Here is a 27,184-nt window from a genome sequence, read left to right as displayed (position 1 = left end):
CACCATTCGGTGCAAAGAGTTTGCATTAAGTTCTGTAATAATATGTCTATTCATCCATCACAAATGCTATATTCACAGGACCTTGTAGTGATTGCCTGGTAAATACCTTCTCTTATCTCTTGGCATGTGCTGCTCCTTGTTGTTTGCTGAAGTCCTCCCTCCTCTCTGCAAGCCCATCCCTCTGTGCTGGGAGGCAGGGAAGCTCCTCTGGTGCTCCTGCCCCGGGCTCCTGCTCTTCCCAGTCTCCTCTGCCTCTGGGAACCTGGCCAGGCTGCACAGGGAAAGCCCTCCCAGGGCTGGCTGCAGCCTGCGAGATGCCAAACTGATCACAGAATCACAGAATCACAGAATCATAGAATCACAGAATCACGGAATCACAGAATCATAGACTCACAGAATCACAGAATTACAGAATCATAGAATCATAAAATCACAGAGTCACAGAATCATAGAATCACAGAATCACAGAATCATAGAAGCATAAAATCACAGAATCACAGAATCATAAACTCACAGAATCACAGAATAGTAGAATTACAGAATCATAGAATGATGTAATCATAGAATCACAGAATCATAGAATCACAGAATCATAGAATCATAAAATCACAGAATAGTAGAATTACAGAATCATAGAATTACAGAATCATAGAATTACAGAATCATAGAATCACAGAATCATAGAATCACAGAATCACAGAATAATAGAACCACAGAATCATAGAATCATAAATTCACAGAATCATAGAATCATAAAATCACAGAATCACAGAATCAAAATCACAGAATCACAGAATCATAGAATAATAGAATGGTTTGGGTTTGAAGGGACCTTAAAGATCATCTAGATCCAATCCCCCTACATGGGTAGGGACACCTCCCACAAGCCCAGGTTGCTCAGACCCCCCACACTGGACCCTCTCCCATCTGCCCATATGCTCCCTGGGAAGGTCCCACTCAATCCCTGCTTTTGCACCCCAGAAGTATTTTTCTCTTCTCCACAGGGAGCACAGCTTCCAAGGAGGTGCTAAGAGTCTCACTCTGCCTGTCCTAACTATCAGTGTGGATGGGACAATGCCAGCTCTGGGGTGTCCTCTTGCTCCCCAGGAATGGGTGCGGGGGGGAGGATCAGGTCTTTTCTGAAGGATGAGTCCAGAGCAATGCTCTGGGTGAGAGCTGTCGCAGGGGGTCCTGCAAGAAGACCATTTATACGTCTCTCTGGACATATCCATTGGTTTGGGGAATGCACAGCTGGGAAGAACAGCAGGGATGCAAAGGCAGGTGCCTGGGTCCCCTGCCTGCAGCCCCGAGGCTCATGGGTTCCCCTCGAAGCTGGCAGTGCTGCAGAGGTGGCTCTGCAAGGAAACCTCCCTCCATCCTGCTGTCCTTCACACCCTGCCAGCCCTGAGGATGCTGCAGGGAGGCAGCTTGTTGGGACCAAGAGGACATAGGGATGTCTGGAGGCACTGGGATGTGCAGGGCTGCTTTCCCTCTCTGGCTGGGGCAGGGGAGGGCTTGGCTTTGCTTACAGCAGGGATTAGCTGAGTCCTTCTTCCTCTTCTAGCTCTAAAAGACTCCAAAGAACTCCCTGGAAAATGCCTGTTGGGAAGAAAAAACAAAACAAAACAAAAAAAAGAAAGAAAGGAAACCAACAAAACCAACACAGCTTTTCTTGCTGCAGAATGAACAACTCAGAGACGAAGTTTCAGGGCTGGTTGGTGCAGCTGCAGGGGGGGAGGTTCAGCCCCTCCTCTGATGCCCTGCACAGTTGCTGCAGGTGCAGGGCTGGGAGCTCCATGCAGCCACTGCAGATGCTCCCCTGGGGATATGAGTCCCTGCAGGATGGGAAGGGATGCAGGAATGGCTGGACCGGTGCAGGATGCTGGATATAGAGGGATTCAGGTGTGGGGAAATCCCTGCTGTTTCTTACAGAGCGTGGCCCTTGATGTTCCCTGAATTCCTCCTGTTCCCTACCTTTCCCAGCAAGCCAGACTGGGACTGGGAAACACTCTTCTCAGGCTGTGAGGAAACAAAAGGAGGCTCTTTAAAGCAATCCCTTGAGCAGAAATAAAACACCTTCCTTTTTGGAGTGTGCTTCATCGCTAGAAGTAAATTCCTTTGGGCTTTGTCTTTTCCTTCTTGGGAGCTGTGCTCCCTGTGAAGAAGGGTAAAATATGCCCAGGGTGCAAGAGCAGGGCTTGGGGGGGACCTTCCTGGGGAGTGTAGGTTGGAGGTGGAGGGGTGGATGGGAGGGTTTCACTGTGGGGGTCTAAAGGGCTGAATGCTCACCCCTGCAAGCCTCCCCAGAAGTGCAGTGTTCAGTTGCTAGTGTAGGGTTTCATCTGGCTCATCTGTGTGGTATTTATAGTTGGGAGCCCCCTGCTGGGGTGGGAGATGCTCCTGCATGTGCCACCCCCTCCCTTATTCCTGGTGCAATGAAACATATCACTCAATGGGACCTCCCTTAAAGGAGGGAAGCTGGCTGTGGCAAATGAAATCTTGCTATGTTTTTGTAGGGTCACCCATGTTGATGTTGGCCTGGAGGGGTCATATTTTGCTTTACTGACCTTTTCCCCCCCACCCATGAGCTGCAGCCTGCTGCTTGGATATGATGTTGTGACACTGATGGATTTGGAGAGAAGTCATCCAAGTGCTGGCATGGACTTGGGACTGGTGTGGGATGCCCCCTTGGATTCCACCAGCTGCGAGACCATAACGTCTTGGGTTCTTCTCTAAATCCTTACTGAAAGCAGAATCAGTTTGGCTGCTGGACTCAGAACATTATTGGAGCCTCAGACTTTCCCTGTCTGGCCTCTGCTGTTGCTCCAAGAGACCAAGAGCCAGTGAGGGCAGGAGGTATGAGACATCCTTGGAGCTGCAACCCTCTGCCCAGGTGGAGGATGGAGAAGTGAGGGGAGATAGGCAAGCCACATGCAGCAGGAGCTGGATGCTAAAACCAGCATCAGAGCCATTCAGGGAGGTTTTTTCCTTCCTTATAAAGGAGTTGCTGCCCTTGCCTGCCTTAGCAAGGCAAGCAGTTCAAAGGATTCCTCTGAATGAAAGTAACAACTTAGGGCAAATTTCTCTCTGCCTAATATCTCAAAGAAAGGAGGAAAAGGAAATGGCAAGCAGGCATAACTAGGTAAGTACTACCCATTAGGAAGGGGAAGAAGCTATCAACCCAATTTCCATTTCCCTCTTATTCTACATGCCTGATTTTTCCACCTCTCTGGGAGGTGATGTGTGAAGTGGGTCTCTCCTTAGCTTGGAGAAGTAAATCATCAGAACATGGTGTGCATTCCAAAGCTCTTCCCAAAGCTTTCCAAATCTGGACAAAGCTGAGGATTTTTAGTATCTTCATAAATCTGAGCCTTCCAGCATCAGTGAGAGCTGCTAAGGACTTATTTCCCACTTTCACCCTGGGGAACCAAGGTGCAGGTGGGTAGCAGGGCTTGTGTGAGCTCTTTGTGACCTGCTTTACTGTGCATATTTCACTCTGTTTTACCCATTCTGTGCAGAAGTAGAGACAACTCCTGGTCTGCTGCTTGCTTCCCAGTGTAAACCAGGGTGTTTGCAATATAAACCCAACAGGACACCTTGTGCTGCACTGGGAAGAGCGGTCAGACTGACTCTCCTCAAGCCACCACCTGGTCCTTCCCTCCCTCACCCCATCACGTCCCTCTGTCCTTCTGGTTCCAAGACCCACCGTTTTGCCCCCTGTGCTCCAAGTTGTTCCCGTGGCTTTACCCTCTGCTCCCTCTTTGGATAACACGTCGCAGTGTGGGCTGCAATGACAGACCCTCTAAGACATTTTGGCAAGGACGCAGGATGACTTGTACACCAGCCTGCAGGAGAAGGGCTCACCTCCCCCCTTGCCTACCAACATCTCCAGAGTCTGTAAGTGCTGTTATTAAAGGCTGTCGGGAGCTGCTGTCATTGGCACAGTCAATGGCTGACACAAGGCAGCCCTCAGACTTTGACTCATCTGCAGCTCCCACACACACACGCTCTATGTTGTGCACGAGCCAGAGGAAAGGCAGTTTCTCAGATGCATCACCCTTTTTTCAGCTGTTTGGGCCTTTTTTCCATTCATTTCAGAGAAGTCCTGATTTTTCTACAGTGTAAGAAAGAGATTTTACACTGTACTACCAGCGTGTGCCCAGTGCTCTCATTCACTTGTAATGGAAGTTCAGGTCCCTTTTTTCCTTAAATACAACTACATCCATGCATCTATCTATATACCTGTATTTATAGATCTCTCCAAATCTATCTCTGTGTATGTTTTATACATATACTGAAAAAATACACATTTGTATGCACATTTCTACACATCCATGCAAAATACACATGGTTAGAAAGATGCCAATCTGCTCACCCAGCACTGTTCACCAATTGTTGCCAATTTTGCCCACGCTTCAGGAAAAGGTCTTGCAGGTCCTGGATGAGATTTCTAGATAAGGAAGAGCAGCCTTGTTTCACAGCTGGACTTTAGGAGGGAATTAGGACAAGCCCTGTTCTCCTTTTTCCTCCAACATCCCTTGATCAGGTGTTGGTGGGAAAGGGTTTTTTTCTAGCTCTTATGGAATAGAGGGAAGGGAGGAAAAAGTTTGAGGTTTCGCTCTGACTCAGAACTAGGAATAAATGGGGCAATCTTGGAAAAAAAAACCTTTGTGTCTGGGAATGCAGCTTCCTATGAGTGTGGTTGCTTCAGTGTTTTTTAGGAGGTGCTGATTCAGGCTCTGCTGATTGCAAAGGGGTTTCTGAGAGACTGTCAGGGGTAGAGGAAGAAGGTTGTGCACCACTTTTCCTCCCTTCCAGTGTCTCAGCTCTAGCCTGGCCATGAGCACTCAAGTGGGGCAGCACAAGGTGCCATCAACCTGGAGGAGATCCCGAGCAGATTGTGACTCAGTGACAATCTGATTTCTCAGTCCCTGGTCCTTCACACACTCCTGCTTGTGCAGAGGTGTCTGTGGCTCCTGCTGGTCAGTGCATGGGGTTCATTGAGCCACATTTCCCCCCAGCAATAGCCTATGTGTCCTTGCAGGCTGCTTTCCTGCTGTGCCTCCCCTCCTTCTGGGTATATGTGTGGGATAATTTTGAGGCTTCTCCATGCCTGCACAAGGATATGCAAAAGTTACAGTGTGATGCTTGAAGACTGTGCTCCTTAGACATGCAATAGTGACTTGGAAGAGAAAACCACAGCCCCTTCCATGCAGTGGTTTCACACGGTCATTGTTTTCTCTCCTGTCTTGTTTCTCCTTCCCTGGTAACACAGACAGCAAGAATCAGCTTCATTTTATAATAAGCAAAAAGGTCTCCAGGTGCAGGTTTGTGCTCGCCTGTCTCTTCTCAACTGCTCTCTGCCAGTGGGTGACTTACTTCACCACCCATAATTAGCCTCTTCCAAGGTCTCGTTGTTGCTGGGCTGTGGCAGAAGGTTTTACAGCAACTGTCTGTTCTCAAACACAGAAAAAAATAATCCCTTCCTCAGCTCAGTGTTAAGAGGGATTGGATTTTAAATTGGTTTATGTTGCTGCTGAAGCAGAGGGGTCAGCAGAAGGGACCTAAACTGCCCACAGTGATGCTGTGGCGTGGTGGGAAAGGTGGATGGAGGGGTGGAGGATGCGTGTGTCAGCCTTCCCACACAGAGGAAGGAATCAAATATCTGCCCTATATCAAATACCAGGCTCAATTCCTGTGGGACCAAGTTATTGGTGAGGAGGAAGCTGACCTTCTCCTTTATTTATGAACTGAATCTCTAGTTTGCTTTGTTTTTGATTATTTCCCCCCGCTCTCCTGTCACAGACTGCAATACTTCATTTCACAGGAAATAACATTTTCTTCATTTTCTCTTTGGGTGTGATTTTTAAAAAAAAATGCTTCTCAGGATGAACAGGCTTTCTTCCTTTAGCTTTTTTTGCTGTACTGTTGGCCTGACATGCTAGAAGTAGATGCTGCTGCCCATGTCTGTGTGGAACCATCAGTTGTGCTGGAGCCCAGGGAGGTTCCTCTGCTACTGCTGCTGAGGGTGAACAAATTCTCCTGGAGTTGGACAAACATGTTATTATTTTAGTAGTCACACCCCAGCAAGTTTGAGAGTTAAAAGTAGTCAGCATTTCCCAGACTGCCAGACTCCCTCTTCCTCCTGGCTGTCTTATCTCCAGCCTTCCCTGACAGAGCTTTTTCTGCAAATCCTTTCCTGCAAGAGCTGGTCTTGAACATCTTCAGAGCAGCAAGTCCTTCAGAGCCCCCCCTGCTTACTTTTCCTTCATCTTCTGCCCATGGAGAGAAGATTTTTGGAAGCTCAAGGGCTCTGTGTTTCCTGTGCACAGGTCCCTTGGAGATATCTGAAGCTACTTTACTGAAGTTCACAGGTGACTTTTTAAAACCTTGGCCATCGCATTCATGTATATATATATATACACACACATATATATGTAATCTGCTCTCTCTTTCCTCCTGTTTTCTTTCTCTGTCAGGAATCCAGCTGTGCAACATGTGGCACTTGTAGGACTTGGAAGGCAGGAAGATCAAGCAAACACAGAGCCTTCAGCAAGAAGAGATAAATTTCCAGAATAAATTCAACCCACGTAGGCCCAGTCTGTTTTAGTTTTAAAGCCCCGCTGGTAGTGATGTGTGGGAGCTGTAGATAGAAAGCCAGGGTGAGAAGAAGAGTTTATTTGTATTATTTCTGGCACCTTGGTAGAAAAACCTCTGTTCTGAGCTGATGGTGCTTGGCACAATGTTAGTCTGCATGGACCGCACCAGAGAAACTGCCTGTTGAGCACTAACTTCGTGCATGATTTGAAGGCAAAGAAAAGAAGGGAATTATCTGCCCTGAATCAGAGGGAGAGAGTGTTGTAGCTGGAAGAGGAATGTGCCAGATTCGTGGGGGCGTATGGGATGCAGATGGCAGCAGAGGAGAAATATCTTGTTATTAATAACCCATTGAATTGTGACAGCATGTTTACACCTGAGTGCGCTGCCTGCAATTTTTATCCTGGCTCTCTGGCATCTGGCAGGGCCACAGAAAGGAGCTGTGGGCTTCCCTCTGCAGGGGATTACCTATTTACTGCAGAGACACAGGACAGTGTGGAGTCTGATGGGCCCCATGATATCGAGCCATGGCCATGGACTTGCTGGAATGTGGTTTGGTCCTCACAGCAATTCCTGTGTTTCCTGAGTGTGTTTGCAGACACCGACCTGGCAAAGGTCACTCTGGCAAAGGGAGATGCTAAATGGGCTTGTTGCTCTTTGGAGATGCCCATGTTTCAACTTATCCCTCTGCTTTTGTTTTACTAAGTGAAAAAAAATTACCAGTAAGCCCAGAAGTGGCACCTGGATGTTCTCCCCAGGTCTGTCCTGATAAGCTCAACAGCACCCAGAACACATCAATGCTGCCTTCAGCCAAATGTCACCATCAACAACCCAAAGCTCATTTCCCTTCCTCTCCCCCTCTGCCTTTTTCCTCTCGTCAAAGGAAAAGATTTACAGCCTCTAACTTTTGAAGCCAGGGCAAATTTCAGCCCAGCCTCCCCTCTGAGTGGATGCCTGATGTCATGAAAATCCATCTGTAGCCACCCAAAACCTCTCCAGAGGGCCCCAAGCTGTGTGTCCCAGCCATGCAGGAGCCAGGGCAAGGCTCTGTGTGCTCCAGCCCCTCCCCAGAGGCCCCCAGGGGCTGGAGCACAGATGATGCTCTCCAGGAGCAGGAGGGATGCTCCTGCCTGGAGTCGAAGCCGTTGTCACTGTATCCCCACAGGGAAGGGGTGCATGGGCACAGGCTTGGATGGTTTTTACAGTATTTGAGGCCGATGCAGCACTCAAAATGCAGCTGTGGGTTCCTGTGGGATGAGGACAGAGAGCAACAAGTCCTGTTTTGGAAAGGAGGGTGAGTGGGGAGATGGAAGAAGTGGGAAAATGAGGGCAAAGCAGCTCAGGGCAGGAGGTGGGTTGTGTGTGGAGGGCACGTGGAAAAGAGTCCTCTGTAGGGCTCACTCTTTCAGCACCTGTGCATCTGTTTTGTAGTGTTCCTGCAGGTCTTACAGCCTCTGTTATCAAGGTCTCAATTTCTAATGAGCAGGATTTTATAAACAGAGATGACCTTCCCATGCCCCCACATTAAAATGCCCCTTGTCTCAGACTCAGGTGCCTTTAGCCTCTGCGAGCTGAGATGAGCAAAGCAGATGGTGTTTGGATCTGGATTAAATTAGAGTTTGGGGTGACATTTTGCTTGCAGCTGACTCTAAGCAAAAAAAGTACTTTCTTCTGGGTAGTACATCTCAGATCTGAAACCACTGGTTATTCCAAACCCATTACCTGTCTTTTGGAGACTGATCAGGCTCTGTTTCTGGTGCTGGGTTCTCTCTGTAACACCTACCCTAACACAGCTAATGTTTTGTGATGATGGATCTGCAATTATGAGGCTGTGCAAATAGCTGAAACAATTGCATCACCCTCCTTGTGGCTGCTCTAGAGTAGTGTGTTGATTTGCTGATAGCACTAAACATTTATTCGTGTGAATGAGGGGTCATAACCAGCAGAGTTCAGAGCACCTGCAGCTCCCCTCTGTGTCTGAGTGTTTGGGAGGATATTTGTGGAAGGAGAAAGGGAGATTTTGCCTTTTGCAAGCGTGGTTTGCAGCAGCAGCAAGCTGTCTATGAAGTGCCATCTCTGATGGCAGCCTGACAGAGTCTCCTCTTAAAGTTTCTTAGTACAGGGAAGTGCACACAGACACAGCAGAAAGCTTTAGCTGCAGAGTAGCTGGAGCAGACATCTCCTCCCTTCCTCCCCTCTGCTCTGTGGGCTGGGTGCCAGCAGCAGGGCTCTGTGCTGTATCATTTCAGGATGCCCTGGATGCCTTCATGCAGGCTCACAGCTGAACTTGGTGACCACTGAACTATTTAAAGCAGCTTCAACAATGACACTCGAGTGTGTAATGCACCTATTCTGCTGATCCTGGCAAAGTACTGGCTGAGTGGATGGGTTCAAGACTGGTGAGAATTTACTGCTCTGGAGCCATTAGGGGTGTTTGTGTTCCCAAAACATGCACCAAAGGAGGTGATAATAGAGAAAATCAGATATAAAGGAGATTCTCTTGGTGCACCTGAGTCCCTGCAGAACAGTTGCCTTGTCACTATGGCACTGAGGGGTTAAACCCACGGGCTGTGTCTCTGTCTCACCCACGCTGACCCTGTGTTACCTCAACCAAGTCATAGAATCACATCATCATTTTTGTTGGAAAAGACCTTTAGGATCATCAGGTTCAACCATTAACCCAGCACTGCCAGGTCCACCACTAAACCATGTGCCTGAGCACCACATCTACATGGCTTTTAGATACCTCCAGGGGTGGTGACTCTACCACTGCCCTGGGCAGCCTGACAACCCTTTTGGTGAAGAAAATTTTCCAAATATCCAATCTAAACCTCCTCTGGCACAACTTGAGACCAACTCTTCTAGTTGTGGACTTTTCACCTTCCTAGATGTCTGTCTCCCTCAGGTTTTTCTAGGCTGAAACTTCTGGATGTAGGGACCTGGTTTTAGTAGGAATGTTTTGATTAGAGCCTCTGGTTGCCCTTGCAAGCAGCAATGTGTTGTTGTACTGGAGGGAGCTGGAAGGGACCGTGGGGACAAGGTTTGATGTGCTGGTGTGAGCTACAGAGAGTTGTCATCATGCAGCCTCTGCTCAATGCACATAGAAGGGCCAGGGAAGGTGCTGGGTGAGTCTTCAGTGGTTCAGCAACTTCTTTTCCTTTCTGCAGTTGCATTTTTTTTTTTTAAATGTGCGTTTTCTCAGTGATTGAACAAGAAAGAAATGGAAATTTCTCTCCAGAATTTTAACCATGTGTAACTGATTTGATTGGTCAGAAGCTGGAGGAAACTCATCTTCGGGGAATCAGGAGACTCAGGAGCTGTGGGGTCAATACCTCACTCATGAGGAGGGGTTTTTAATAGTGGCTCCAGAGCTTGCAAATCTGCAACCTGCCCACATTTCCTGATCGTATCCCTTTTGCTAAATGTTCTCTGTCCAGTTTTCTCCCCCTCCTCCATTCTCCAGCCTTCCCTTCATGGTGTCAGAGCATCCTCCTCCTTTGCTTTCTGGCTGCATTAATTAAGCTGAGCTGCAGCATAAGTCTGTCAGGGAGCACAGATGAGTTTTCCCCAGTGCTTAGCATCACAACAGCCTTCAGCTGACATGGCAAAAAAAAAAAAAGGGTGGGAAAAACCCGCTCAGTCTCTTCATCCTCAAAGTTGAGCAGGTTTTAATCCTGTGGTGAGATCCCCAACACTCTCTGTTCCAACCTGGGATCAGTAGAAAAGGCAAAATCTTGGCTTGCAATGTATGTATTATTAGATGCTGTAACTTGGTCAAATTTAGATGGGCTTTCAGGCATGGCTAGAAGATGACAGCAGGGAAGGACCTTCCTAATTTTTACTGCTTGCTGGAAAGCTAGCAAGCTTTTCAGTTAGACAGTGGAAATAATTTAATCAGGGTCAAATACAGGAAAAGAAATGAAAAGAAATAACTTGTAAAAACTTTTCTCCTAATTTAGTTCTCAGTATTGTCCAAGCCATTCTGAGTGCAGCTTCCCATGGTGATGTTAGCCTGAGGCAGACACAGAGCTGTGGAAATTGTCCCCTGAGCAGTTAAGGGTCTGTCAAAGTAATGAGGACCTTAAAACTGAGTCTTAATACAGAACATGTCAGACAACCTGAGCTGTAGGTGTTGCTGCTAATACCCAGTCTAATTCTGCATGCACACACTGCCCTGCACCAAGAGTACAGGAATTGCATAATTTTGTGCAAAAATAAATGTTTCTGTATGCTGAACAGGGTAGATTTGTGTATCTTCTTGCAGATGCAGCCTCTGTGTGTGTATACAACATCAGCTCTCTTCTAATCACCCTGTTGACAAACAGAGCATGTGATAATCTTTTTACCCATATTAGCACAATTCTGTCTCTTGTCTGTATCTGATCCTGGCCAGGGGTGTCCTGTCTAGCTCAGCAGTATCTTGAGACTGTCAAGCATGATTTGGAGCTAGTTATCCTGCAGCAACAGCCTGGCAGGACTCTAAGGATAACTTCCCATTGCCCTTTGTATGTGTTGGCTGGCAGCTAAGCTTGTCCTCTGCCTCATGGTGACAATGTCACTGGAAGAGAAAATTAATAGTATCATGGAGTCATAGAATGGTTTACATGGAAAGGGACCTTCAAGACTGTCTTGTTCCAACCTCCCTGCCACGGACAGGGACAACTCCCACCAGACCACGTTGCTCCAAGCCCCATCCAACCTGCTCTTCAACACTTTTCAGGGATGGGGCAGCCACAGCTTCCCTGGGCAACCTGGGCCAGGCTCTCCCCACCCTCACAGGAAAGAATTTCTTCCCAATATCTCATCTAAATCTCTCATTCAGTTTAGAACCATTCCTCCTTGTCCTCTTGTTACAAGACCTTGTCCCAAGCCCCTCCCCAGCTTTCCTGGAGCCCCTTCAGACACTGGAAGGTGCTCTCAGGTCTCCCTGGAGCCTTCTCTTCTCCAGGCTGAACACCCCAACTCTCCCAGCCTGTCTCCAGAGCAGAGCTGCTCCAGCCCTCCCATCATCTCTGGAGCTTCCTCTGGACTAGCTCCAGCAACTCCATGTCCTGATGTTGGGGACTCTCAATGGTAAATTAGTAATAGCTTATCCAGCTATTTTTTTGGAAGAAGGGGTTGAGTTTTGCTGCTAATTTCCTGCTGAAGGTACCTGTTGTGGTCTTCCTGTGCTATCTGAAAAACAAGGCATCATGGGACTGTGGTGGGATAGATGTTAAGCTGCTTTTTCTTTCCTCCCCCCTGAAATACTTGCCAAGGTGTTGCTTATCAGGGCTGTGTCCCCACTGTCTCATTTCAGCTGTCAGCAGAATGAGCAGAGTCAGTCCCCTTGCTGCTGCTGGGCTTGAAATTGTATCCCAGCTGGATGTCTCTGCTAGTGCAAGCATGGAGCTCTCCATCACAGACCAATCACTTCATTTGCCTTTTGGATCAGGTGGCAGCTCAACCAGCCTTCAGCCTGGTAAAAAAAAAAAAAGCAAGTCAAGTGGGGACAGTGGGATCGAGTGCATCCTCAGCAAGGTTGCTGATGATACCAAGCTGTGTGGTGTGGTTGACACCCAAGAGGGAAGGGACACCATCCAGAGGGACCTTGAGGCTGGAGAGGTGGGCCAGTGCCAACCTCATGAAGTTCAACCAGGCCAAGTGCAAGGTCCTGCACCAGGGTTGACACAACCCAGGCACAAATACAGGCTGGGGGAAGAATGGCTGGAGAGCAGTCCTGAGGAGGAGGACTTGGGGGTGGTAGTTGATGAGAAGCTCCACATGAGCTGCCAGTGTGTGCTGGAGCCCAGAGAGCAACTGCATCCTGGGCTGCATCCAAAGAAGTGTGGCCAGCAGGGCCAGGGAGGTGATGCTGCCCCTCTGCTCTGCTCTGGTGAGACCCCACCTGGAATGCTGTGTGCAGTTCTGGTGCCCTCAGCACAAGGAATATATAGACCTGTTGGAGAGGGTCCAGAGAAGGGCCACCAAGATGTTCAAAGGCCTGGAGCAGCTCTGTTATGAAGACAAGCTGAGAGAGTTGGGGTGTTCAGCCTGGAGAAGAGAAGGTTCCAGGGAGACCTTAGAGCATCTTCCAGTGCCTGAAGGGGCTCCAGGAAAGCTGGGGAGGGGTTTTGCATCAGAGAAGACAGTGATAGGACAAGGGGTGATGGTTTTAAACTGAGAGAGGGGACATTATGTTAGATATTAGGAAGAAATTCTTCACTCTAAGGGTGGTGAGGAACTGGGATGGGTTGCCCAGGGAGGTTGTTGATACCCAGTCCCTGGAAGTTTTTAAGGTCAGGTTGGATGAGGTTTTGTGCAACCTGGTCTAGTGGTTCCCTGCTCATGGCAGGGGGTTTGGAAGTTGGTGATCTTTAAAGTCCCTTCCAGCCTTAATGATATTATGATTCTATGACAGACAGTTTTAGCCAAAGTGCTCTGAAGTGGAAGACACCTCTTCTTTGGTCTGACCTTGGGTATTTTTTTCAGGGGGAATCTTGCACTGAACACAGCAGCAGCACTGAGGCCTCTTTGGTTTGGACTGAACAAAAAGCACTTTCATGCTAGAATGGTTAAAAGTTAGAAACAATTTTTATGCAGTTTACAGAGTATTTGTAAGGGAAAGCCAAGTAAGGCATGTGGTAAAGAAGCATTGTTCCAAAAATGTCTATTTTGTGCTGTATTGTTTTGTTTGTAAAGAAGAGATCATGCTCTGTAGCAATCTCGTATCTGCCAAAGATGCCTGGAGTTTGGGGCTGGTCAACTTTGGGGCAGAAGTATGGACTAATCAGCTTTCTGAAACCTCTTAAAGATCTCTTTTCGAGCCTGTTGAATCAGCAGAAGTAGCTTACTTCAGATAACATGTGCAAATTATGAAGTAATCATGGTTGGTCACAATTGGGTCACAATTGCCCCAGGTGCTACAGAACATCTGTCCCTCATCTGACTGGCTTAAGGGTGGGAAGACAGAGGCCAATTGCTGGAAAAGCCATCACAGAAAAAGCAGAGTGCTAAAATAAATGGCACCTGTCTGCCCGGGAGGTTCATGGGTGTATAAAGAACCATCCAGAAGCATTTAAGAATTTGGTCAGAATTAGTAAGTGGAGAGAAAACGAAACAAGGAAAAGTTTATTTTAGTTTTTCTTCCCCCAGTTATCTCCAGTACAGATATCACTATAAAGATATTGCTAATGTTTGCAGTACACTGAAGCTTTCTTTTAGGTTTGGGAGAGCAAGTGCCAGTCAACATTGCTCCTTCCCTCTAGTGACAACGTGTGTGTTGGACACGAGATTTGGTTAAGGTTTGAGATGGTCTGGCCATCCCTGGCTTATGGGACTGCACTGGCTCATCTGCTCTCCTCAGCCACTCACATGGGAAGCTGAAGATGAAGGATTTGCTGTGTCAGATCTTTTCACTGGTCTCATCCATGGCTAGTGGCTGCTGCTCCAAAATGGGTTGGATACCTGCCAGAAATGAAAGGAGGAAATTTTATGCTGAATAAAGCATAAAGGAAGATTCTGTTCTTGCCTCTGCTGCAAGCCCTGCATCACTGAAGGAAATATCATCCCTCCTCTATCTGTTTCTTTCCTCCTAGCAATATAGTACTGGTAATGGCATTTTCTTTATGCTCCTACTCCTGCTGTGTGTTCAGCCTGCTTCTGACTGCAAGGTTTGGTGTAGCTGCAGGACTGATGGTCCTTACTCTAGAGGATACCATATCACATCTGGATCCTGGATCTTTGTTGAGTACACAGATGTGCTCTGCATTAATCACATTGCACCTCTGCTCTGGAGACAGGCTGAGAGAGTTGGGGTGTTCAGCCTGGAGAAGAGAAGGCTCCAGGGAGAGCTTAGAGCTCCTTCCAGTGTCTGAAGGGGCTCCAGGAAAGCTGGGGAGGGACTTTTGACAAGGACTTGTAACAAGAGGACAAGGAGGAATAGTTTTAAACTGAAAGAGAGAAGATCTAGATGAGATATTGGGAAGAAATTCTTCCCTGTGAGGGTGGGGAGAGCCTGGCCCAGGTTGCCCAGAGAAGCTGTGGCTGCCCCATCCCTGGCAGTCTTGAAGGGCAGGTTGGATGGGGCTTGGAGCAGCCTGGAATGGTGGGACGTGTCCCTGCCCATGCAGGGGGGTGGGAACTAGATGATCTTTAAAGTCCCTTCCAACCCAAATTGGTCTGTGATTCTATGATCCCAGTGCCATCTCTGATTTTCCCTGTCCTGCTGCTTGTATCCCATGTCTCTCAGGTTGTTCTACTCCAGCTGCCTTTTGAATAAGTAGCAAAATCTCAGACTTTGAAGACTGGGGATTCTCTCCTGGCATTTTTTTGCAAGTGGTTTCCCCACCTCCAAATACAGATCTCAGTACTTCAACAACCAGTAGACCAAGGTGTAAAGGTTCTATTTTTTCCTTAGGTCCCATGTTTTATCCTTGCTGGTGTCCCATGTAGATCTTAAGAGTGAAATAACCAATGATCACCAAGTGACTGTGAATACAGAGCCACTCTCTGTGCCAGGCTTTTGGGAGACAGCTGAAGTAGGGTCCTCTCTGTCTTATGACATTTGTCTTTTTGTGGATTTATGCAGTGCTAATTGCAAGACTTTAACCTCATAGAGAAGACTTGTGTCTCACAGATCTTCCTAAGATTGCAAAGCAGAAGGAAACATCCACCCACTGGCATTCAATGCAACATAAACTCTGCTCTGCAGCCTCAGCCAACAAGAGCTGCCTGCTGAGTCATGGAGAAACCTGGGATCAGAGCCCTTTCCTTGCTGTTTGAGGATCAAAGTGCTGTTTTAGGGCTCCCAGATGAGCCAAGTCCAGAAAATTTAAAGACTTCATTTGGGTACTCTTCAGAGCCCCCAAAGCCTTGGAGGGAGTTTGGGAGCATAAGCTTGACTTCTGAGGAAGGAAAAGCCATTTTCCTCAAGGCTGTCCTAAAATGCTGTAATTGATATACAAGCTGGGGAGATCTGCTGGGATGAAACCCAGTTCATTTTCTTTTCAATATTCATCGTTCCTTTAAGGTTGGAGGCTAGGAATAAACACAGTTTATTCTTCTTCGTGTCTGGAGCTGATCAGGGTCTCCTGATCTGTGAAGTGTTTTTTAATTTCTTGGCTAACTTGGCTCTGCCAACCCCATGAGAGCTGCACCTCAGTGAAGTACAGCAGAGAAACATTTTGTAGTGAGGAGAACCGAGCCCCAGAAGTGTACAATGGCTCCTAGGGTACAAGAATGAGACTTTGAAACAGAAGTCAAGCTGACACTCTGGCTTTTTTGGCAATTCTTCACTTTCCTGAGTTCTTTGGACCTATATATCTTATACACACGTTCCTCAAAGTAGGATCAACACACTTGGGCACTGGTGTGGCATGGTTTGCTTGGAATCAATGACCTTGGGCACTCTTGCATGCTCCTGCTGCAGTATTTGTTTGTCTGGGGATTTACATTTCCCCAGTTGCTGTGATGAGGAATATTTTGAGTTTCTCCTCAGAATACTTTCAGGAGACTGGGAAATACTGTTACCTACACTGTGGAGGGTGGACTGAGCCATGGAGACTCAGGGCTGAGTCTGCTCCAGAAAAGAGACAAAAAACCTCTAGTCTCTGGATTTGTAGGTTATTTCCATGACCTCAAAACTCCATTCATGTTTCTGTAGCACTGAATATTTGTGTTCTTTCCTTCGAGTCTTTGTGCAGCAAATTCCTGGAGGAACCAGAGAAACTATTACAAACCTTTCTGCTCTCCCTCCCAAGCACAAAGGAGCACGGCTCTGACCTGCTTTTGCTGATAGGAAACCAAGTCTGAAATGCAGGCAGAGCCACCATCCACATGCAGTTTCATCACACGGGGGAAATCAGGGGAAAAAAAAATAGGGAATTCTTACTCATGGCAAGTGTTAATCCCATCACTTAATACGCTTCTGGCAGATGCACAGGTAACCAGGAGATGGGCACCAGCTGAGCACCTGAATAGAATAATCTGTGTTGTCCTGCCTTAGCTTAAGTGCCTTGCAAACAAACCACTCCTGAAATTAATCTCTTTATTTGGGACAAGCTGCAGCTTGCACTGGGGTCTGTTCATTGCAGAGAGCTCCAAAGAAAAGATGGTCTGGCACAGGATGCTCTCAAAGAGAGACTTGTCTTCAGTTTCCGTCAGGCATCAGACAGGTTGTAAGTTCAGAGAGAACGGATTTAGCTGAAGTTAGAAGCTGGTCTTTGTTGGGGGAGTTGCTGACAATGTCTCTGTATGAGTTTTCTCACCATGTCGGCTTCCAAAGAAAAGCTTCTATCCGTGGTAATCAGGGTTTATTAAAGGAAGCCGGGGGGGGGAACAAAAAAAAAGTCTTTAGCTGAGATTAAAGGGATTGTGTAGCTGCACTTGGTGATGAATCCACTGTGTGCTGGCTCTGTCGCTGGGTGTCTGCCTCAGCAGCATCTGTGCACGAGCTCCTGCGTTCCAGGAAAGAATGGTTGTGGCTGAGAGGGGGAAAAGTAAACAGAGGGGTGTGCTGCCTGATTAACGCTGGGCTTCATTACCCACCCAGCCCCTGCCATTGACATTGCTCAGCAGCCCTGGGTGCTGCTTGGTGGAGGACTTGCTGAGCCCACCCCACCAGCCCCTGGGACCCCAAGGTGGTCTCACAGAATCAGTCACCAAGGTTGGAAAAACCTTCAAGATCCTCAAGTCCAACGTCCACCCAACAACCCCCAACCACTAAACCATCTCCTGAAACATCACGTCTACCTGTTTTTTGAACCCCTCCAGAGACGGTGCCTGCACCTTCTCCCTGGGCAGCCTGGTCCAAGGCCTCACCACTCTTTCTGTGAAGAAATTTTTCCTAATATCTGATCTGAACTTCCCCTGGTGCAACTTGACCCCATCTCCTCTTGTCCTATCACTAGTCACTAGGGAGAAGAGGTCAACACTCACCTCAACACAACCTCCTCTCTGTTAATTGTAGAGAGCAACGAGGTCTCCCTCAGCCTTCTCTTCTCCAGGCTGATCAGGACAGCTCTCTCAGCCTCTCCTCATAGGACCAATTCTCAAGGTCCCTAATCAGCCTAGTTGCCCTTCTCTGCACCCTCTCCAGCACCTCAATGTCCTTCCTATACTGTCTTTTAGACCTGCTCTGCAGGTGGAGGTGGTGGCTTTACTCCCCTCTTATTTTTCAGCACGTTTTGGTCCTGTTATGGATTTTAACAAGCATTTTTGCTCTGAGCCTCTGGCTGGAGCTGGACCAAGGGCAGGTTTGCTGTCGTGGCTTTTTACAGCCAGGCTTTCCCATATGACTCCTCTTGCTGCTGACCTTGCAATAGCTCTGCTGCCAGCATGTGGCTGTGGCAGGGGACCAGGTGACGTGAATCTGTCTGCCACCTCTGATGGCAGGAAGGTTGTGTGTGTGTGTGAGACAAATGGGGAGATGCTGTGATCCCCCATGTCCACCCAATGACATATTCCTTTCAGGAACACTAATTGCAGTGGGGTGGATTTGTGCCAGTCACCAGGACAGGGGTGTGACCATGGCTTTGGTGAGATTGTAAATCAAAACCAAATGCCCCAGGTCTCTCTTTCCCCTCTTTCTGAACACTTCTTCCCAAGTCCTTCCTTCTAAGTTCAGAGATCTGTCCTTTGTGTCCTCTTTACTCCTACTTCCTCAGCCATAGTCCTTCTTGACTTTGTCCCCTTGAAACCTGCTGCATTTTTTATGATGTATTCAACATTCCCTGTCTTTCCCATTTAATAACAGCCACCATCTGAGCTAAAAGAACTTAAGGAAGTTTCTTCCTCTTAGGTTTTTTTTGCACTTAAACTTTTTTTGTCCAGAGACTCATCTATTTATTAAGGGTTGCGTGTTGTGGAGTTTTGGAGTCATGTCTTGGAGACTCCTGAGGAGGACCAAGCTGCTTTCCCTAACTCAGTGGTCTCCAGCCTTTGTTGGAATTGATCAATAGCAGTAAATAAAGTAACCACACTGCAGGGCAGCATAATAACTTTCTGTCCACCAAGATTTAAACCAAACTGTGTGAATTCAAGGGGTCTTACAGGGAACGTGACATTTGCAAGCCATAGAGTTGAGTCACTGGTTCCACAGGCAAGAGAATGGAGTGAGACCTTATATTGGAGCTGACTCTCAGACCTTCTTCTGACCATCAAACTAACCCTGTCTGAAACAGCTGGATTTGAGAGGAAACTTCCTCTGCTTTGATTTCATGTCCAGGCTATGTTCAAATCTGATGTGGCTTTTTCTGAAAAACGGGTTTGCTGCATGTCACAGAGGTTGTGTTGTACCACAGCCTAACTGTGGTTGGAGAAGGAGGCAGGCAGTATCTTGTTTTTTTTTTAAGCTATGGGGCAATGAAGAGACCCACCCAGGAGATCTAGCCTTAGATAAGAGCTTTGAGAGTATTGCTATGACCCGTGGCAGCCCCCCCAGCACACACACTGCATGGGAAGTGTGCAACAGAGCAGGGACACAGCTATTTCTGGCAGACAGAAAAAGCAGGGTGGTTTTCTACTAAAAGGTCTTTCCCTACAGATCCATGGGTCTGTAGAGACTGTGTGACCTTCCTAGGGACCTTGAATGTACTGGTGAAGAGGCTGTTGTGGCAGGAGCCACGTAGAGAGACACAGGAGCCCTACGTGGTGGGTCATGGCATCGCTGCTGGCCACGTCTTCAGGGGAAAAGGCAAGTGAGACTGGTCATTGTGGGAAGGCAGTTTGGGTTTATTTTGGAAATACCCAGCTCAGAGCCTAAGCCCAGGCTTTACTGCCTGCTCACTGTGGTCTTTTGTGTATTTGCTTTTTTCTTATAATTAGTCTCTTGCAGACCAAGCAGCATAACAGAATGAGTATATCTGTGGCACTGCATTACTTCATAGAATCTTAGAACATGCTGAGTTGGAAGGGACACATCAGGACCATCGAGTCCAACACCTGTCTCTGTGTAGGACACTCCAAGAATCACATAATGTGCCAAGAGCATCATCCAAACACTTCTTGAACTCAGGCAGTGATGCTGCAGTCACTTGTCTTCCCTGCTGCTATGATTTCTGCTCTCCAGACATGGGTTATAAAAAGACACACCTAACCCCCTTCTTGGTGCATCCTCTAAGAGGTAGAATAAACCCTGCTCTATCCTTCAAGCTAAGCAACCAAATTGCCCCTGCTCTCTGCTGTTATTTATTAATTAAGCTAAATTATAAGTTGTAGTCCTTAGAGATTCAAGTACTGATTGGGAGTCCAGCACACGTAGTGATGGGAAAAGGGGTAATGGTTTCAAACTGAAATAAGTTAGATTTATGTTAGACATTGGGAAGAAATTCTTTAGTGTGAGGGTGGTGAGACCCTGGCCCAGGTTGCCCAGGGAAGCTGTGGTTGCCCCATCCCTGGCAGTGTTGTAGGGCAGGTTGGATGGGGCTTGGAGCAGCCTGGAATGGTGGGAGGTGTCCCTGCCCATGCAGGGGGGTTGGATCTACATGATCTTTGCAGGTCTCTTCCAACCCAAACCATTGTGTGATTCTATGATTTTATGACCATCCTGTGACAGAGGGTGCAGGGCAAATATGAGCAGATGGGAGAAAAGGAGTGAGTGCCAGCTGTGTACAGAGAGAAAAATCCTACTCCTGGAGTCTCTCAGATGGTTGATGTAAGATGGCAACACAGCTCCAGGCTCCTGCTCTCCCTGCTTTGTCCCAAAAGGCTGCTCCTGTCCTTGCTTGGTGACCATCAGTGCTGGCAGACTGCTTTATCAACTGCCTGGGGGAAGGTTCCCCTCACCACCTCATCACTCTTTAAGTGACAATCTCACCTCAAAGTCAATCACAATTCTCTCCTGCTTGGGCCTCAAAGATTTCACATCTGGAGCGTATCTCCTTTTATGTTGTGTCGACCACTTAATTCAATGGACAGATTTCCTCCTTTTCTTCCAACTCTACTTTTGGGTGTTGTGACCTTCAGGTGCACGGGTCCTGTTGCAGAAGAGGGGCTGTTCTTTACTTCTTCAGTCTTCAGGTCACGGTAGTTCCCCTTTCTCTGTCCTGCAGCTGTGCTGTCTCTGCAGGGCTAAGAGGAGCAAAACACAGTAAAATATAAGGGTAAAATAGATATCTTTTTAGTACTTGAAAAGAACAATTTCTCCCTAGATCTGTCTAGTGCCCGATCAAACCAGTGTCTGTTAGAAATATGGATCATAACTCACAAGTGACGGGAGCCAGTGTTCAGGGTCACCACGTGATGTTTCTGAACACAGGACTCAAACAGGGACAGCTTCCCTCTTCTGCTGCTCTCTCAAGGATGAGAAAGAGGAATGGTTGTGCAGGGAGAGCTCATCCCATCACCGCTCTATCTATCATAATAAAGGTTATTAAAAGCCTACGTGACCAGCCTGTGTAACCCCGCAGAGCAAAACCTCTCCTGCTCACAAGACAGTCTTGCAAACTCTGCAGTATAAGCTTGATTTTATTAAATATTTGCTTGACCAGAAAGGCAAAGCAGAACAGGGTAAACACACCTAAAGTAAATGTGAAATGACCTTTGCCCATCATCTCTCCACTGCCTGTGGCTGCTGCAGCAGGGAGGGCAGCAGGAGGTGAAGGTGATCATACAACAGCCTTGAAATTCTGGCTTCTGGGAGAATTTTGAAATATTTGGGGTGGCATAAAAGTGGTGGATGCTCTACGAGCCCAGACTTACCTTTACCACTAACAGATCTAATCAGTTTACAAGTCAAAAGAAGACAGGATTTATTCTCTTTATTATTACTCAAAGTAAATTTTTCAGTTCTGCTGGTGCTAGCAGAGCTGCACAGGTTTGAAAAAAGCTGCACATCCAGATCTGTGTCACTGTCACATCTTCCTCCCTGCTGACATCTGCAAACAGTGATTTTTTTTACATGTTTCCACCTCGCACAGGGCTGGTTGTCATCACCTTTGCTCAGCTAGTTACACCCCTCCTCTCAGCACAGTCACTCTGTGACAGAGGTGATAGGACACTGGCCTCCAAGAGCAGAGCTGGGGTTTGGCTTGTGTCCTTCTTAAAATCAAGAACATTTTTGTGAAATTCTGATCTGGATGTTTAAGAGGAATGATGCAGGGAAAGACTTCTGTGTGTCAGCCTGGCCACCAGTAACAAGGGTTGTGCAGTCAGCACTCATCAAGGAGCCTGGCTTGTCAGACCTGAGCTGGTAGACTCCATCTCCCACCTGTTCTGTGAGGCCAAAAAGGGCCAAAGGTGGTTTTGGTACAGAAGAAGTCATGAAAAGGTGAAGCAACAGGGAATAGATGGTGGTATTGAGTAGGAAGATGCATTTGTATGGCACAAGGATCGGGCTTGCTGACATGTTTACCAAATTACAGAAGCTGTTTGAACCCCATACTGCTCCAGCCACCCTCATAAAACCTGAGAGATTTTAAGTGAATGAGTGATACAAGGAAGCCCTCTTCCCATTCTTTTAGTAGTCATCACTCTAGTCCCTGGATTGTTAGTTTTCCTGCTTCATGGTATTTTAAACTTTATTGCTGCTAATAGTTAGTCAGACTCTTTCCCCTCAGTTATCTGAGATGCCCAGGGGAACTGTATATCTCTCTTTTAGACAATGTTTTCTTGGCTGTGCAGTGGGTGGAGAGCAGTCTTGTGGTGAGAACCCAGGGGAGGGAGAAGACCTAGTGCTGAGTTTGCTCTGTGCTTGGCTTCATGGCCTTTGTAGATGTGACTGTGAAGGCTGGCACAGCACAGCTCCTGCACTTGTCCTCCAAGCTGGACCAGCATGAGGAAGCTGTGATATGGAGGCCTGTTCAAAAAGGCCCATCCTGGACTGAGGTCTCCCTGAAAGGTTGTTAATGTCAGACCAGAACTGGCTTCTTCCTGGCAAACATCAAGAGCTGCAAAAGAGCTTAGCATCCATCTGGACCTGTCCCTGTAGAGAGGTCTCTGACCTTCTCCTGGCTTCACTCCCTCATCCAGCAGAGCAGGATAACAATCCTTCTCGAGTTCTGTCTTCTTAGACAGCAAATCCACAACTGGGTCAAAGTTGGCAGTGCAAACAGCAACACTGCCTGATGTTCCTACCATCAGCCTCTGCACTGTTCTGGCTTTTGGTGAATATTTTGTGCTGGACCACGGGGCACGTGTGTGTGTGTAATGGAGAGTAAAAGGGTGCTGATTTGTTATTCTGCCATGTGTCTACTACTCTTTCTACCAGCATCTTTTCTTTCAGGAGGGTTCTCTTTGTGATGGTTTTAAGCAGAGAGATCAGAGACTAGAAAGGGAGGATTAGCAATTAAATATGCTCTGATGATGGCATGGTTGTGGAGGAGGGAGCAATACTCCATAGTAATGTACTTCTGTTTTCTTTTCTCTCTGCTTGTAGGACAAAATCTGCCAGGGAACTGGTGTTTTGAAGACTCTTACAGCTTTTAATCCTCGTTCCCTTGGGAATACAAACCTTTCTAATCATGTCACCAGCTATGTGGAAATGGACTTGCCTGGTTTCTCACCTCCTGCTATCCACCACAGTGTCACCTCTTGGTAGGCAACAGCCACTTCAACCAAAGAGGCCCTTCATCACTTTCACTGGAGACCAAGCAGAGGGAAACTTCAATCACTTGGTGGTTGATGAAAGAACTGGGCACATTTACTTGGGAGCTGTCAACAGGATCTACAAACTCTCCAGCGACCTGAAGGTCCTGGTGACCCACCAGACTGGTCCCGATGAGGATAATCCCAAGTGTTATCCTCCCAGGATTGTCCAAACCTGCAATGAGCCCTTGACACCCACTAACAACATAAACAAAATGCTCCTCATAGACTACAAGGAGAATCGATTGATAGCCTGTGGGAGTCTTTACCAGGGCATCTGCAAGCTTTTGAGGCTGGATGACCTCTTCAAACTGGGAGAGCCCTTCCACAAGAAGGAGCATTATCTCTCTGGGGTGAATGAGAGTGGCTCTGTTTTTGGAGTCATTGTTTCTTACAGCAACATGGATGACAAGTTGTTCATTGCCACTGCCGTGGATGGCAAACCTGAGTATTTCCCCACTATTTCCAGCAGAAAGCTCACCAAGAACTCCGAGGCAGATGGGATGTTTGCATATGTCTTTCATGATGAGTTTGTGGCCTCTATGATCAAGATCCCCTCAGACACCTTTACCATCATCCCTGACTTTGATATCTACTACATCTATGGCTTCAGCAGTGGTAACTTTGTCTATTTCCTGACTTTGCAGCCTGAGATGATCTCACCACCTGGCTCCACCACGAAGGAGCAAGTTTATACCTCCAAGCTGGTCAGGCTTTGTAAGGAGGACACAGCCTTTAACTCCTATGTTGAGGTGCCCATTGGCTGTGAGAAGAATGGGGTGGAGTACCGGTTGCTCCAGGCAGCCTACCTGTCTAAGGCTGGAGCCATCTTAGCAAGGTCTTTGGGTGTTGGCCCTGAGGATGATATCCTCTTCACCGTTTTCTCCAAGGGGCAAAAAAGGAAGATGAAGTCCTTGGATGAGTCTGCTCTTTGCATCTTTGTCCTGAAAAAGATCAACGATCGCATCAAGGACAGACTGCAGTCCTGCTACAGGGGAGAGGGGACATTAGATTTGGCCTGGCTCAAAGTCAAGGACATTCCCTGTAGCAGTGCGGTAAGTGAAGCCCCCAGATACCCAACTTCAACCCCCTTGTGTGCTCACACATCTCAGGGCATGGCTCAACTATTAGAGCAGGGACCAAGGAACTGAGACAACCTGATCCCAGTCCTGGCTCTGCCTCCTGCTCACCACACCACCTCATTTAACCAGTTCCTGCCTCAGCTTGCTCATGGACAAGCTGAGGAAGGTATCACTTTCTGACCTTCCCAGGCATGAGTTGTTTGATGACAAACTAAGCCAAGGGGCCTTGACATTTTAAGGAGGAATTTGCTTGTTGTAGTTACTTCTCTGTGCAATTTGTTTGAGGTGAAATCACATTTCCTTGTGCAGTCTTGACTCAAACCTAAACCAAAACAGGACCCAGATAATGTCAACATCTTGTGCTGGTTTCTATGCTTGCTGGTGTAATTTCATCTCCCTGGGCTGGAGTCAGAGCAGGATTTGTGAAGCTAGAGCTTTGTTTCTTCTAGGGCTGAGAATCACTGGCCATTAACCATCCAAGTCCCTTGTCTTCCAGTTTCCAGCCAGCTCTGTGTTGCTTCTGCAGTGAAAAATTAAGGCCTGGCTGCAGATCAAGGATTAAATCCTGCAAGATTTAAGAACAGGACTGGGGAAGAGGCTGGTTTACCTGACCTATGAATGGTCTTAAGAAACTGAGTTTATTCTGCCAGTTCACTAAATTGTCATTGCAGAAGCCTGTGCCAGCCCCACCAGTGTAGGGCTGGCTTTGATACCAGGCACAGAAACCAGCATTCCAGCTGCCTTGCTGGGCTTTGTCTTCCTTCCTTAATTAGTTCTTTCAAGTGAGAGGCAAGTTCATGTGTCAGCAAAGGAAATAGAGAGAAACACCAGAGCACTTTCCTGGCCCATAATTTCAAGGCAGCCAGGGCTCAGGTTAGGGGATTGCTCCAGCTTCCCTTTGTACTCAGGCCTTTTCTGGGGGATCCCTGCTGTTGTTCCTTTGCAGGACAAGGATGGACCAAGAGGAATGCAGATGGAAATTTCATTTCAGGGAGACTGATCCCACCCTACTCTGCCCTAATTCCCTTTTACACCAGTGCTCTCAGCATGGTTACTTGACCTTGCACTTCTCTCACACTCCCACACTGAACATGTGGAGGGACAAGCTGGGACCTCTTCTTCCTAGACCTTCCTATTCCTAGTTCCTTATGGAATATTGCTCAGGGAGAAAGGCTGTGCCCAAATCTGGCTTTGATTTTTGTTTAGCCTGAAGGCCTCTGCACATTCAAAGAGCTGACTTTAGATTTAAGCTGGGAGCTTCCCACTGGAGTTTCTTTCCTGGGCTGTTAAGCCTCTCCACGTATTTGCAAATCTGCTCTGCTTGTGCTCCACGTTAAGGTTTGCATTACTGGACCTCTCAAATCAGGTTTGAAACCTCTTGGCCACCTGGCTTCTATGGCTTTAGACAGGAGCAGAAAGGTCAACAGCTTTCTAGTGTCCTTTGGGGTGAGGCCCAGACCAAAAAGGCTAATATATTAGATGAAATTTGGAGGAACAGGACTGCAGAATTTGGGGAGAGGACAAGGAGCCAGGGACTGGGTGACCTATTGGGAAAAAGTCTTAGAGCATATTTGTGACTGCATTTCTTCACTGTGAATCAGAGATACTAATGCTTCCCAGCTAGAGAAAGAGCCTGGAGATCCTTGAAGAAAAAGCAGGAGTCTGAAAAGTGTAACCAAGTGGGCTGCCTGCTCCTTAACTGAGTCTGCTTAGAGCTGCTGGCAAGTCCTGCCTGAGATCAGCTGTGCTGCCTGGAGGGAAGAGGTATTAGTGACTTGGCTGCTGTGAGGGCTGCAGAGTCCAGCTGCTAAACTTGGAAAATATTTGATGGTTGGAGAAGTAGTTTGGAGCCTGGATACACGTCTGTGAGGGCTTCATCTCCTTTTCTGATGTCCTGCTTGCCAGCCATCCACCAGCACGACTGCTCTGCCTCTCAGCACATCTGTTTGAAGCAGCTCTAAAACCAATTACAAAGCCATCAGTGAGACTTTTCCTGGTTTTGTGTGGATGTCAAATATTTCTCTGCAGGTGCAAATAGAGGCCTAACCTATCTGTGATCAAGGCTGGACCTGAACTTCAGCTCTGCTGCACTGTCCTCAGCAGCCAAAATCCTGCATGGGCACAGATGCAGCTGATGTGCCTGGCATTGAGCAGATGGGTAGAGGTGAGCTGTGGGAAACTCTTACCAAGCACGGCAGGGAAACACTGGTAGAAGGCATATCCCAGCCCTTCTTTGTGGTATTAACTCTAGGATCACGGGTTGTGGAGCTGGGCTCACCACACTGTCCTTGGTCAGGTCTGGCTTTTGGTAACAAATGTTTTTTTAATGGGACAGTAACTGACTCAGAGGATCTATATGTTAAGATGCTTCTGTTCCTGCCTTGGTGTAACGCTTGCTCAAGGCCACTTCAGGGCAAGATAAGTCTCTGGGGGACCATTCCTGGTGCAACTCTCCTAACCTGCAGTATGCACACAAAAAATTAGAGGGTTGCAGTGTGATGGTGCACTTGGCCAGAGTAGTAGAGTGCAGAGCTTGCAGTTTCTCTGGTCAGGCAGCTTGGTTGGGGCAACTGAAGCTGCAGAAGCTGAGGTCAGGTTGGACTTGGAACCCAGCTGGGTTGGATGCAGTGTGTCTCATGGGCAACGTGCAGAGGGAGGCATTGGATCTCCAGTGTTGGATGTCCTGGAGTCTTGCCCTGGTCTGATTTGCAAACCCAATGTGAAGGCAAAGAATGGAGACACAGCTGTGGAATGAGCTGGTGCTTCTCTCCTGCCAACAACATGTGCATCTTGGAGATGTATAGCAACGCAATAGAAGAATTTCCAGAATGAGAATTACAAAAGTGCAGAGATGAATGGAGGATTCTCAGTGTTAAATCCTCTCCTATCCCTGTCCTCCTATTAATCTTCAGCATAAAAATCAGGAATAAATTATAGATTTT

General features: G+C 47.5%; 1 protein-coding gene across 4 annotated transcripts in view; it reads left to right on the top strand.

Annotated features, from left to right (window-relative positions):
• Positions 1-27,184, top strand: part of PLXNA4 (plexin A4) — a 477,499-nt gene that overhangs the window by 7,839 nt on the left and 442,476 nt on the right. For all 4 annotated transcript variants that reach the window (XM_051626583.1, XM_051626591.1, XM_051626600.1 and 1 more), the window contains exon 2: positions 22,952-24,215. In XM_051626583.1, the coding sequence (XP_051482543.1) occupies positions 23,037-24,215 (1,179 nt within the window). In that variant the 5' untranslated portion in view covers positions 22,952-23,036. The remainder of the gene's footprint in view (positions 1-22,951; positions 24,216-27,184) is intronic.

The sequence above is a fragment of the Apus apus genome, chromosome 1, assembly GCF_020740795.1.
Source record: "Apus apus isolate bApuApu2 chromosome 1, bApuApu2.pri.cur, whole genome shotgun sequence".
NCBI classification, from domain to species: domain Eukaryota; kingdom Metazoa; phylum Chordata; class Aves; order Apodiformes; family Apodidae; genus Apus; species Apus apus.
The sequence above is the reverse complement of the archived record's forward strand: the minus strand, read 5'-3'. Positions and strand labels throughout refer to the sequence as shown.